The 14,297-nt window shown below is 42.6% G+C and overlaps 1 protein-coding gene and 1 long non-coding RNA gene across 3 annotated transcripts; one reads left to right on the top strand and one right to left on the bottom strand.

The window, feature by feature from the left end:
* Nucleotides 1–6,384: 6,384 nt before the first annotated feature.
* LOC139837586 (uncharacterized) lies at nt 6,385–8,929 on the top strand. Of its 2 annotated transcripts, none has more exons than XR_011754124.1 (3): nt 6,385–7,392; nt 7,496–7,614; nt 8,541–8,929. It is a non-coding gene; the product is annotated as an uncharacterized lncRNA (long non-coding RNA). The 2 variants fall into 2 exon arrangements; XR_011754123.1 differs by having other exon boundaries at nt 7,715–8,929.
* Nucleotides 8,930–10,222: 1,293 nt separating this feature from the next.
* Nucleotides 10,223–13,530, bottom strand: LOC127338423 (WAT1-related protein At1g09380). The gene is made up of 6 exons (XM_051364535.2): nt 13,232–13,530; nt 12,666–12,728; nt 11,389–11,758; nt 11,157–11,315; nt 10,900–11,051; nt 10,223–10,796 (listed from the first exon to the last, which is right to left on the bottom strand). The coding sequence occupies exons 1-6, from the start codon at nt 13,405–13,407 to the stop codon at nt 10,562–10,564; spliced, it is 1,155 nt and encodes a 384-aa protein (XP_051220495.1). The 5' UTR covers nt 13,408–13,530; the 3' UTR covers nt 10,223–10,561.
* Nucleotides 13,531–14,297: the final 767 nt, after the last annotated feature.

Genomic DNA, 14,297 nt, shown 5'->3' with positions numbered 1-14,297 from the left:
AAGGGATCAAAAGAAAAAGGAAGTAGCCAGAAATCAGGGGGTCAAAAAAAATCCAAGAATAGAAAGAATTTTGGTTCATAGAGGATGACATGTGGGACCCATGATCCTGCATCGTAAACGGCTCGATCGGAGAGCGTTGAACGAGATGGCGCGATCAAGAAAAAAAACAATGCCAGAGAGGCTGCCATCTGGGCCCTACATCCCTCGGCGGTGCGGATTTGCGTTGACTCGGCCGGCGAACCCGAGAATTCGAGATGCACCACGTCCCGGGCCACCATACGCAACGTTTTGGCCGGTTTCGTCGGGCTAGGTGGCCTCAAAAACGAGAAAAAAAACGTTTTGACATGCACAACGGACAGACCCAAAATCGTCGGCCATGGTACACCAGCAACCACGGCGCGACTTCAACTTTGTCGGCCATGGCAACTTTTCTTGTAGTGTAAATATCATTGATCCATCAAACTTCTCTTGACCGTCGTGCGCACATACCACTCTCAAACTATATATCTAGATGAAAGGCACGCATGAACATAGGGGGAGTGCGGTTTAAACTTATTGAGCTATCCCTCCCCCCATAATGCATAAAGCAATCCAAAACATATGCTATTTGTCAAATAAGTGACTAATGAGCTTCATGCTGAGTTGTAGTCGTGAGTCCTAGATACATCTACGCGACCTCACACTACTATACTCTTACACGGTGGCTTTGGCCACCAACCTCCTCCTTGAGGAGTATTTGGTTCTTCGTGTTTCTTTGTGACTTTCTTTTGTGTTTCTTCTTTTGTTTTTGGGCAATCTCATCCAAGCTTTGTTTTCCATGTTGGTTTTTGCAAGCTTGGTTGTGTATTTCCATACCATCCTTTTAGTTTGCTTACCCTCCTTTTTGGTGTTCCGATGCCAAAGGGGGAGAAGTTGCCTATTCGGATGGGTTTTTGCATGGGGACTTTCGTTGTTGTAGCCTTTTGGTCCTCGTTGTTTATCTCTTCTTGTGGCTACATCAACTCTATGGCGGCACCCTATTGTGAGTTCGGGTATTCTCAAGGCAAAGGTATGATAACTTCACCCAAAACTCCTTGCATGATCTTGTGTTGCCTTCATATTGTGCATATGCTATTTGAACATGTCAAGTATCCTTGTTGCATATGTGCTTGGTTTGTAAAATCTAGGGGGAGTTATGTCTCTAGGATGTGTGCATTTGTATTCAAAGACATATTCAAAATATGCACATGTCTAGGGGGAGCTCCGTCGAGCTTTTGCAAATCTAAATATCTCATCATAATATCATATGCCATTGCAAATTATTGTGTTGTCATCAAACACCAAAAAGGGGGAGATTGAAAGAGCAAAGTCTAAACCCTGGGTTTTGTGTGTTTGATGACAACTTTTGAACAATCTCACCGTGTGCAAAGAGTATCTTTGTTAGATTTGCAAGTGCACGGTGACCTCGCTGGACACGTCAAGATCGGAGGACTGAAGCGTAGCTTATAGGTTTTCTGGTTTTGTGTGTGTATCGCGAGGTGACATGGTTGGAGAGGAAAAGAGGAGAAAGCAGTTTTTGTCAGGCCGGTACAATCGGTACCAGTAGCGGTAATACCGCTATCCCTACTGGTACCGCCCCACGGTACCGCTCTGGTGTTTTGCGCTGAGATTGTCTCACAGAACAAGTTACGGTACCTTGAGCGGTAGTACCGCTTGAGAGCGGTAGTACCGCTTGAGGTACCGCTTAAGTATCGTAACGGAAGTTACAGCCGTACCGCTCTCGTACCGCTTCGGTACCGCTTGGGATCCAGTAAGCTCTGGAGACCATTGCGGTACCTCGAGCGGTACCGCGAGCGGTAGTACCGCTATGTGTCCACGTGGATAAGTTCTGTGGGATTTCAAATCTAGAGCGGTAGTACCGCTTAGGCAAAAACTGCAGATAACGGTTGGATTCGGGAGGGCCCTTCTTCCCCAACACGATTTTATCTCTTTTCTCTCTCTCTCCTCCATTGTTGCTGAGCTTAAACCTTGAGGATCTCCCCAACCATCCAACCAATCTTGCCCAAATTTTGAGGAGTGGTGGAGGAGGCCCCGATCTATAGTTCTACCAAGAGAGATTTCACCAATTCTGGCTAGTTCTTAGTGGATCTTGAAGTTAGGGTTCCTATGGTGGGATCTTGGAGGAAGTGCACCTATGGAGGCTAGCTTGGTGTTGTGCTAGCTCCATAGGTTGTTGGGAGCCTCCTTGTGTTGCGGAACTCGCCCCAACCTTGTGAAGGAACCACCGCCTCGACCGGTGACATAGTGGAGAAGGGAGAGCCCCTTTGTGGAGCTCTCTCGAGGAAGAAGGTGAGGCCTTCCTTCGTGGTGTGGCCTCCTATCCTCTTGTGTGAGGCTAGCACCTCCTCAACACACACGTACTCTCTTTTGTGAGAGGAACTGCGGAAAACAAACCTCGCCTCGTCTCCGCGCCATCCGATTGTCCCACTCCTTACTCTTACTATCATGCTTGTTCCTTTACTTGTTGCACTTTCCTAGGATCATTCTAGGAACACCGCCACCAGTAAAGCAATCACCTTTACCTTCCGCACCGCTAAAACTGAAAAAGGCTTAAAATTTGCATAGCGTCCATTCACCCCCCTCTTGTCCGCTACGATCCATTCAATGATGGTTTTGATGGTGTTCTCACTCTTGGATGTCCTGTCTTCCTTCACATTTTATAATTGTTTTGACGAGGCTGTGCCATCAGCACATGGTACAATCATGACGTACCGAGGGGTATGACTGCAACAGTGCTTGTTAACTCTCATATCGGATCCCTTCAAGGCCTGGTCAACTTTCTGATATCGCTAGCTCGTAATTCTTCATTAATTTCTCTTGATTTCCTCCTTATAGTGTACATTTCTACTCAAAACGGACTAAAAAGTTGATTTGCACATCTTTACAATGATTAGTAATTAGCAGCATGTATAGAGAGATATTACCATCATAAATAGGGAAAGATACCCTTTTTAGATGGACATTAAATGAGTGTTTTTTTATCCCTCATCAACCCGATTCCAAGTGTATACTTGAGACCAATTTTTCTAGATCATATCGGAAATGCATTAGACTGGTTAAAGTTCCTTCTAAAATCAGTCAAAGCTAGGATCCATCCCATATTTGGCTAATAGTTTTTCCATGCTCATTACAGAGAATTAAATATCAAAAAATTCAACAACTTGAGTGGAGGAGCCACACCATGTGTCGTCCCAAAACCTAACAATTGTTCAATCTCTAATTTTCCATCTGAATTTTACAGAGTTAGCAACCCGCATAAAACCCTTCCAAAATTGCAGAACTCCAATAATGTCACTGTACAAAATGTTGGGGTCTTGGGTGTTTGCTGTAGACCATGGTCCTCCAAAGATTTCCATTGTCTTTTGAGTATCTTTTAACTCTAGATACATAGGTTAACATTTGCTAGGTTAGGAATCCCTAATCTAGAATATTATTTTTTCATACAAATTAATTTCTAGTTGGACAAATGTAAATTCCTATGTACTTCAAAATCATCACATAAACAGTTGGGGATTAATATAAGTTGAAGCAGCCATTTTGGAAACTTTAAAAAAGGCAAAAAATAGACGAGATGCTTGCTTGACAAGGTTTAATTAAAGTGACTGTAGCTGCATAATACACCAATTTCCTCCTCGAACCAGCAATTCTCTTTAAGATTCGAGTGATTGTAGATCAGCTCTCCGTAGTTTATCATAATACAAAAAATTCTAAGGTATTTTGACTATTGGTAATTCTCCAACAGAGCATCCCAAGACCTAGGTGGAATTTTCCACCTTAAGAGGATCTAATCCTAAAGGAATTAATTCATTTTTGTATAGTTAATCCTCATAGATACCCGCTCAAAGTAGGCCTAGACACATTTTAGATTGGAGGAAAGTTCTACATCATTTTCACATAACCTGATGGTGTCTTATGTATATTGCATGTAGAAAACATCCCTAGGAAAATGTCAGAGCACAAGCCTCTAATCAAAGGTTTGCTTTAGTAAGCACCCTAGTAAGAACATACATCTATCACCTGGTCAAGAGGAAGAGGTTACAGGGGTCTCCTTGCCTAAACCCCTTCCTAGTTAAATAAAATTATCAATTGCATTATGTAGGTTGACTCCCACAGAGCCACCAAACGCGATAGATTTGATTAAAGCGATCCATTTACTTCCAAAACCTCTTTTAGCAAGAAAAGGTGAAGGGAGAATTATAATTTACATTATCGAAGGCTTTTTCATAATCAAGCTTATGCGTTATACCTTAATTTTATTTTTAACTACTGAATACATGATCTCATGTGCAATTACTACACTTTCTAATATATATCTACCTTTAATGAAAGCATACTGGTTATGCTTTAATAGCATCCATGATGAAAAATATTAGTTAGAACCTTAGTAAATAATTTAACAATTAAGTAAACGGATTAGCAGATTCTTTTGGGATCAGAGTCAAAACATCAAAATTGAACCTATCAGTGTTAAGTTTTTCTTAAGAAAAGTGCTTGAACATTTGCATAATATCATTTTTAACTAGTTCCAAAAAATATTGGTAAGAAAGAAAAGGGAATCCAACTTGTCCTAGAGCCCCATCATCATAGGAGTAGAAAACGGCCCTTTTGAATTTTTGCGTAGAGAAAAGGAGCCTCCAGCCCCTCATTTTGCTCTTGCAAGATTTCTCGGGGAAGCAATAAAATCACCCATAATGGAAAAAACCAGAGCTAGGTTATTTACCTAATAAAGATTTATAAGAATTAGTGTTTACATCAACCCTTTTATCATTGCCAGTTCCATCTGGACCATCGAGGGAGTGAAGAAACATTTTCCTCCTCGTTTGATTTGACACGGTATGGAAATATGTAGTGTTCCCATCTCATTTAATACTCTTATTTCTAGACCACCGCTTAGCCTTAATTTCCTCTTTCAGCCAGAGATTATGCATATTTGCATAGATCTCCTTTAGTCTGCCATGTTCATTAGGGCTAAGCTCATCATTCTCGGCTTTTTTTTTTATCTAAAGAGTCATACTCCTCCATGAGATCTCTATTTAAATTTCTAATCTCAGATTCTATATTCATACTCAATCCTTTTGTGTCTCTCCTAGTCCTTCTCATTTTCTGTTGCCAGATTTCAATGGAGCTTCCCTATCTAACAATTTTATTCCATGACTTTTCTACAACAAACCAAAGTCAGCTGTCATGAGCCACCACTTCACAAATTTAAAGTGGGACGATTTTGGAGTTTCCATTAAGACAAAATCCCAAATAAAGGGGTATGGCCATTTGCCAATATTGCCAAGGCCCTAATATTCTAAATGGAAAATACTATCTATTTCTGAATTGCAGAAGAATATATCGATAGTGTGGTCATAATCAAGTTGTCTTGATTATTTCCCCATGTAAATTTCCTGCAACTCAATTTAATTTCTAATAAGCTCTAAATTTATACCTAAGCATTAAATAGGCCACTCCATTTGTGATTAATAATGCCATTGATTTTATCACTTTGATAACTAACTAGGTTAAAATCTCCTCGAATGATTGTATGCCCCTGGTAGTTAACCAAGAAACTATGCAACTCAGAAATGAAAAGATCTCTTTGTTCCTCCTAGGAAGAGCCATAAACATTGATGAATCTAATCACAATGTCCATAGCTTTATGACTTACTATGGTAGAATAGAAAAATCTTTGATCTCCCAATTTTCAGGGTGTAGTTGGAGATGCTCTAGTTTAGTTACGGACGCGAGATGGTACCATGTTGTTGCTCGGGTGGCAATGAGGAGGATAAGGAATACAAAATTTACAGTCCTTTCCTTCTTTTACAGAGTTTGCCTTTGCACACAGCATGCATGGGCTATAACTTTTTTTTTGTAGAGTGTGCTTTAAAATACTTTTAGAGTTTCCAAAACATGTTATAAATCGGAACAGAGGGAGAATGTTAGAGTTGCTCTCTTATATACTAGCATGATCGTAGATGTGTAGATTGAGCATGGCGATCTCTATTGCAGCATATTAGTTAACAGTATAATGCAACCACCTAGTCTCTTTTACAGCGATTTTGCATTCCACGCCGTTGGATCTTGTGTACGTACCGTCCAGATCTTCCTGTCACACCGAAACGTCGCTGCAACCCGTTGGATCGTCGATTCGCGTCAAAGGGCCGGCCAAACGTTATAGAGAGCCGCTACTCCGCAGGCCGAGTGAGGCGTCTTCTTATTAATTGGACCAAGTGAGTACCTTTAAACGGGCTGCAGCCACAGAAAGCCCATCTAGAGTCGATTGGAGTAAGTATGGGTCAACGACCAATGCAGCCTACGAGAGATGCCTGTCCGCCTCCTTCCCCTTCCCTGCGTCAATGTCAGCCAGCCTAGGGCGAAACCGAGTCCGCCGCCGCCGCCCTCGTCGTCGGAACACTCAGACGCTCGGTCCGAACCTTGCAATGTGGAGGTGCACTCCTCTCCTCCTCCTCCACGATGCTAACTCCTAATGCCGCCTCCCACCCCTGCTCCATGCCGAACAAATGGGGGGAAGATAAAAGGATTTGGATAAGAGGAGGGGAGGGCGAGTCGAACTGCAACACAACAGAGGCTTCAGTTCCAATCTCTACTTTGACCTCCAACGCGAGCGCCCCTGCCACGACCTCGACCTCGATCGGCGGCGCTCACATCGACTGGCCAGCTCGCCCGGTGGCTGCACTGGTGACCCAGCGACCGGCGTGCCGATGCGCCCTTCTGTCCAAGATGGCCGCCGAGCTTCCACCCTATCTCCATTGCCTTCCCTGCACAGGTGCAAGGGGGAGGAGTAGCAGTCCTCTATCGTGTACGTATTTCTTGCTATAATCTCAACAATTGTTGTTTACTAACCTACTAGGTGTATGGTATGCTATCATTGTATCAACTCTAAATCTGTATTTTATATTTCAAGTGCTCGTTATTTTAACCATGATCGAATAATATAATTCTATGTTTATTCTATGTGGACCCCATATGTGTCATAAGTTAAAAATTGTAATTGTTAGTAATGTACTAATGTTAACACAGTCATAGCTTGTTCTTGCACCTCCGATCGCCTTCACCGCCAAGGATGATGGGTTAATAAATGAACACAATGTATCGTACACAATGCATCGTCAGGGTGAGAAGCATTCCAACTGCTGCTTACAACTCATAGCAAGTACAAACTGTTTATACTGTTTTCAGAGGTGCAACATTATGTTGGTTCCTATATGCATGTATGGGTATGATGATGGTAATTTTTCAGATTGGCTAACTGTTTAATTATGTGGTTGGTAAACTCAGCAAATCATTGGACTGGTCATCACAATCTTTCTAGGAACAAGAGGTTTGTTATTCTCAGCAATCCACATGGTAACTGTTCCAAACAAAAGACATATGTTGTGGTCATCATTTATATCCAAGTGCTATTGTACTGGGTTCTGACTGCTAATATTACTATCTTCATATATTGAAGGAGACTAGGAAAGGCTTTGAAACAAAATTAATGGAAAGGTAGCTGAGCTGGATGCCTGGGTAGGTGGACATGGAGAAGTGAAGCAAATTCTATCCTTATTCTACATATGGTCTTCCGAGGTGAGAAGTTTAGTATGTTAGAACTTTCCATGCCATAAAATAAAAATATCAGAAGGCATGTGTTCCAATAGAAATATAATAGGATTTGTTGTTCTTACAGATTCGCAGATTGTTGGTGGCTTCAGTTTTCAACTCATGAGATGATTCATGCATGGTTGTGTAAAGTTAGAATAAAACATCGTGTTCTTCTGTTTGTTTATAATAAGATAGCGTACAGTCATGGCGTACTGAAAGTTAGAGAAAGAAATGAACCTAAATACCACCTATTTTCTGTCAGTACATGCCGTTAATGGTAGTCACTGAGCCGGCACTGAAGTTGCACCATTAAAAAATCATTTGCGAACAGGTCTTAATTGTATGAGGAGTGTGTTCTTTATTACTTATATTATATTCTTCTTGGGTGTACTGAAAATGATTTTAGCATATGAAAGCGCATTTAGTAATGAACCTGCTAGGGCTTTGGTCATAGTAAATACTAAAGAACAGGTTTCAAGCTATTTACCAGAAGCTGCAATTATTTGTGTGCTTAGAACGCTCTGAATAATCCTGATAAACAACGAGAATTGTTTTCCACCAGATTTATGAACTGTCGTCCTGCTGTCTATACATTGAGCTAATTGCAATCCCCACATAAATAGTCTCAAATTTATTTGCAATAACGAAACTACAACCACTATTTTATCTACCAATAAGAGTTTTGTATAATGCTATATTGTCAGTTCATTCTAATGAATCGTTATCGTAGGATACTACACTCTTGGTTCAGACATATATGAGGGCAGAAGAAGTAATTTGACTTGAAAGTGTTGATTCTTATACCTCAGAAAATGGACTACCTTGATTATGGCAAAAAACTTTATTCTTTCATCCTTAAGACTCTGCTCTTTGTTGTTTTCAGTTACTAATGATCATTTTTACGCTATTAGGTGATGATCAATTTACGAAGGAAAAGAAGTCAACGTACCATATCCCATGGTTATGCCCATGCAATTGCTTTTGACAACTTAAAGGCTGCTCAGATATGTTATGTAGTACCGACCACCTAGCTCAGTACTTGTATTTCAACAGTTCAACAACAAAAGTTACAAATTATTGGTTGCTACTACTGATGTATATTTAGCCTATAGTTGTTGCTTGCAGGAGTAGCATGCAGTCAACTGAATATCATAGGTAACTTCTATATTTTTTTGCGGCATAAGTTAGCATAGGTAGTAACTACGATCTAAATGTGTAATTAGCAGCTTAGCTTATCTTATGATGAACCAAAATTAGATATGGGATTCACTGTTGAGTTATGTATCTCCAAGCATTATAATGTTAGATGCATCTTGTTCCTTTTCTCTCCAGGTTGCTATGAAAAATAGTCTTCATTTCTTGAAGTGTCTATTATTACTTGGGAAAGATTATATCTCATAAAGATTATACTCTGAAAATAGTAAAATCTGTAGAACTATCCTTCTTTTGTCTGCACTTTCATGGTGTGCTAGAAGGTATTTGTGTACGATGCAAGACATCCCGCTGTTCTTTTTTTGTTTGGAATACAAGTATGTCGTTATGTCGTGAATTTGACGAATGCTCTTCAGGATTCAATCCTGATAATATTTGTTTCTTTAAGCACACATTGATGGTAGAGACAAATAATTTTCATCAACTATTTTAGACTGAATTGTCGTCTTATTGCATATTGGCATGTTGCCAAATAATAGTTGGCTCATATCTGAAGATAGATTAGTTCAAGTAGCAAAACTTGTTTACATAAGTTTATTTCCTTTCTTGCTCATCTTCCCTCTCTACCTAGGTCACCCAAGTCAGGGCCCCTCCAGGGGCATGCAATAGTGGGGGATTTCTAGCCACTTGCTCACAAAATTCTACAGTCTTTTCAGTTCTACATTCTATTATAAAATCCACTTAGAATTGGAGTTGTTGATTTCAGCTTCTTGCATCATCTGGACTGCATGGATTTATGTTAGACGATTACCAGGCTAGAGAGCCTTGTACGGATGTTGATGCAGATAGTGGCTTGTTGTATCTGTATCAATATATATATGTTTGATGTTACACCAAGTTTCTCAAAGATTATACCCATATAGATTGTAGATTGTTTCAGTTGGCTTCCCTTGTTAGGCATTGGGACAAACTAAGAAACATTCACAACACGCTATGCAATGCTCTCTAGCCGAGCCGGGACCCCTTCTTGAACTTCTTATAGTCGGTTGAACCAACAACCTTAAGCCAACACTAAATAAAGTTAAAGTGGAATATGGAAAGCAAGCGATATACAAGTTGACGATTGAAGCAAAGGATAGATCAAGGCGAAGATGATACATGCTTGAGTAAATAATTATTATGAATTTATGATTGCAATAGTTTTGAAAACTTGTGGGCCAACTTGTTTATTTATATAGAAATTGCAGATGTTGTTCATCATTTTTCTTCACCTTGACAGAAAAATGAACATGCCCTGTTGCTAAACCATTCCATCAATTTGTCCTTGTGTGCCTCTTAAATCCTTAATCCATTATTTTGACCATCATGAATTTCTAGATATCTATATTGCTATTTTCTCAATATGAACGGGCGCGGCAACGCGCGCATTTATGGTCTAGTATATATCCAAATCTGGTTAACTTGGCATCCTAAGTATTCAGTCCATTTCATCCGAAATGAGAGAGTTCAATTCCCTGGCTAATGCAATCACATCTTTCGATATTATTGCCGATGAAAAGACGAAAAATACCCTACTAGCTGTTCAACCCTTCAACTTGTTTCCCTTTCCTCATTTCCTCACCGCGCCATCTATTTACCTTTCCTTCTTCTTTTTTGTTGTGTGACGCGTCCTTGTAAGCTGTACCACAAGTGCGCATGCAAGTGCAACTGACCATGACATGTATGGTAACGCAACCCATGTGATATCGGTACACTACTAGTGTGCCGGCGTAATCATCATTCAGGTGCTGCCGTTTCGGTCCGTCTCGCCTTCGTGCTTGGGAGTGGTAGCACAGAACAAGGGCAAAATGGCGGCATCGCCGTTCCTGGCGTCCTTGCCGTTCAGCTCCAGGATAATCATGGTCTCCGGCGCCCCGCCACCGTCGTCGCTGAGGTCAGCCGGTCCGCTGGCCTCCCTCGCTTTGCCCCAAAGCACCATGTATAACCCGGCGACGATGAGGGCAGAACCAATTGCGCTGCAAGGACAACGACCACAACAAGTAAGCTTCACCAACTGAAAATGTAATCTCCGCATGCAGACCGTAAAACTGAGAAGGAAAATGTGATCGACCCTAGTACCTTCCAACGTATATCTTCTCCTCGAGGATGGCCCAGCCGACTATGGCGACGACGACGAGCATCAGCGGGCTGAACATGGACACGAAGAGCGGCCCGCGAGTCTGGATGCACCACGACATCGCCGCGAACGCCATCCCCGAGCCGACGATACCCTGCAGCATGCGTGCACGCCAGTTCTTCGTCAGAAAATGTCGTCGTTGATTCGGACACGCTATAGTTAATTCAGTCGCTAAGGCAGGTCGGCCGAAATTGCTCACGAGGTAGAGCGCGGCGTATAGTCTGATGTCGAGCCCGAGCTTCCACGCCGACAGGCTCCTGTCCATGACGGCGCTGACGCCCGCACACTGCACGCCGGCCATCAACGACATGATCGTCGTGCTCGTGTACGGGGCCGAGAACCTCTCCGACATCTTACTCTGCAGATTAAACAAGTCTGTTACGGGACTTGCTAGAACAAGCTCCATATGATGATGATGTAGGCGTAGGAACCTGGAGGATGAACCAGACGGCCCAGGCGACGCAGCTGAGAATTATGAGCACGTCGCCGACGATGGCGGCATGGCCGCTGGCGGGCGCCGCCGCGTCGGTTGTGTGCTCCGCGTAGCGCCAATGCATGGGGGATGCCCAAACCTTGAGGAGCGGGCCCTTGTAGAAGGGCATGATCATGGAGCCGCCGACGCAGACCGCCGTGCCGAATACCTTGGCCTGCCCAGAGGGCGTCGCGAGCCGGACCGTCTCCATCTTCAGTACCGCGGCCATGACGAAGGTTATCGCCGGGAGCGTGTTGCTGAGCGCGCACCCCACCGTCGGGGTGGTGGACTTGAGCCCCACGAAGTACAACACCTGGTTTAGCGTCGCGCTGTATCACGCGCGCCCACAACAAACAAGACATAAGTTGGGTTAATACGTCACACCAGCTGACCGATCTGGAACTACATCACATTATATCTTGCCTACGCTATATACATCTGCTTTGCAGTTCGATATTCTAAAATTAATGTTGCAGCTTATTTTGCCCAACGATCACATCGTCGCCCATTTTGCGAGCCAATTTGTGCCGGCCCCGACACAGCTTAATTTGGCTAAACAAGGAGAAGTGAAGCAGAGCTGGTGACATCCCAGATGACTCACAAACTTTGACAACATCATAATGTCATAAGTTGTGTTACTGATGATACCACCACGCTGGTGCGTAAGAAAAAACATGCTTTTATCAGGAAAAAAAAAGGAGGAAACAAAATCTCATAATATGGAAAGGCATTCGTTAAGCTGCTAATTTGAAGTAGCACACTGTAGACTATTCAGTTGCCACTGAAGCTAGTACTTTTTTTTTTGACAACGGAGAAAGGAGAATAAGGCATGTCCCCTGTTCCTGGAAGAATAGGGAACCTGTGTAGTGCACAGATACGGGAGCTAAACTTGAGAGGAAAACCGAAAGGGGTTCCTGGTAGTTGGGTTCCTTTCATGCACCCAGAAAAGGACTAGATCAGAACAAGGACGTTTCGGCATGCAACATTGTTACTGTATTTCTTTATGAAGCTATTTCCAGCTGTCTGTCTGTTCTTAGTTTGAATGACACATCGTAAAAAAAAAAACTAGAGCAAAACGAGGACGTTTCTGTATGCAACATTGTTACTGATGGATATATGCAGATATTTCCAGCTATTTGTCTGTTGTTAGTTTGATTATAATGAGATAATTGCTGCAAGTTATATTGATGAACGAAGAATAGTTGTTGGAATTAATGAGAAGTCTGTTGCACGTACCCGAAAATGGAGGAAAAGAATATCTGGACAAGAACTTTCTTGGTGATCACCATCCCACTCCTCCTGCATCGATCCATGCATGTAAGTTGATTTGGTTAAGGCCGCTATAAGTAGCTATTGGTCTCAAAAGATCTATAGTAAGTGAACTTGAAATAATATGATACATGCTGCCCTTGAGCTAGGTCTTGCTTATGTAAATTGCCCGTGTGGGTGCTACTCTAAGGTGTCCAAAATTGGGCATAGGAGTATACAAAATTATGATCAATGAACCTATTTTTGAAAGTCGCATAAATCAAGAAAGTCCCACCAAATCCTTTCCATGAGAAAGCTGAAGGATGAACTATCTTTTTTTTTTTGCGGAAAGGTAGATGGATGAACTATCTTAGATTGTTCACAATAAGGAAAACAAATCAATGGATCATCTCCTCCACATAAATGATGGTTCTGGTGACAGTCGCATACACACAAATCATGCTTACATAAATGATTATTGCAGTACATGGATCATCTCCTCCACACCTAGACTTAATTAGTTTGAGAAGGCATAGATAGATGTGTAGACGCACCTTTCGAAGTAGAAGGCGAGGGGGGCGAGGAAGAGGGCGGCAATGAGATTGCGGTAGGCGATGAGCACGTATGGGCTCATGCCGGTGTCCAAGGCGAGTTTGGACAGCACGTTCATGCCGGCGAAGCCAAGCTGAACCAGCACCATTGCCACTGTGGGCAGGCACTCCTTCCCCATAGCGGCAATCTAAACCGTGACTATCCTCTGCCGAAATTCCAGTTGCAGGCTACACTAGCTGCAACTATGTTCTTGAGAAAGAGATGGAGGAGAGAGAGGCAGGGGCCGAAGAGGAGGGAATTGGGGGCGGTGTGGTGTGGGGTGGAAGTGAAGGGAATGTTTGTGTATATATAGGTAGCAAAGCGAGAGAGAAAGGGAGATCCAAGGAGGTGGGTGAAAACTTGATGCAGTGAAACGTGGCAATAACAGAAAGGGTAGTCCACACGCAAAAAAGCTCGAGCGATCGATACAAGGCATGGAGTTAATGAAGGCAAGCAGGCATCACACAAACGCAGCTGCCCAAGCTTTCATCAGGCGGGCAGGCAGCTGGACGGGGACGGCGATCATCCAAGTTTGTGAGTCATCTGGGATGACCACCGTTCATCAGCCATCCTACGTCGCCGCTGTGTTCCTCGGCAGGTCGCTATTGCCTATTCCCCTGAGATGTTCATTGTCCCCCACCCTATCACGGTGTCTTGCGTCGCCATTCACTCACGTGGGTTACAGCCTTGCAGATGCTACCAAATGTTTGTTCAGGCAGCTGTTACTTAGAATAATTATAGCAATTACCGGGCAGTCTCTTTCAGCAAAAAAGAAACGGCAATAATTCCAACAAAAGAGAATTCTCACGTGCAGATCTATTTGCAACAGATAATTGGGTCGCTTGAAATAAAAACTAGCAACGACTACAGAAAGGTAACATTTCCAACATTAACGAACAAGTTTGTATATCCACATTTTTTTTTGAAACGAGGCAAAAGATTTGCCATTTTCAACAATAGAGAAGAAGTTTAAGTATGTTACAAGCCAAAGGGATTAAGGCGAAAGCCATGATCCAAACTGGAGACACT

The sequence above is a fragment of the Lolium perenne genome, chromosome 3 (genome assembly GCF_019359855.2).
Source record: "Lolium perenne isolate Kyuss_39 chromosome 3, Kyuss_2.0, whole genome shotgun sequence".
In the NCBI taxonomy this organism is placed as follows: Eukaryota; Viridiplantae; Streptophyta; class Magnoliopsida; order Poales; family Poaceae; genus Lolium; species Lolium perenne.
The sequence above is the reverse complement of the archived record's forward strand: the minus strand, read 5'-3'. Positions and strand labels throughout refer to the sequence as shown.

Bases quoted from the DNA above. Each gene is read 5' to 3' on its own strand.
- LOC127338423 (XM_051364535.2), bottom strand. From the start codon at position 13,407: ATGGGGAAGGAGTGCCTGCCCACAGTGGCAATGGTGCTGGTTCAGCTT. The intron at 11,759-12,665 runs GTACGTGCAACA...CGCGTGATACAG, and splicing joins TTCTTTTCCTCCATTTTCGG to CGCGACGCTAAACCAGGTGT. The intron at 10,797-10,899 runs GTACTAGGGTCG...TTGTCCTTGCAG, and splicing joins GAGAAGATATACGTTGGAAG to CGCAATTGGTTCTGCCCTCA.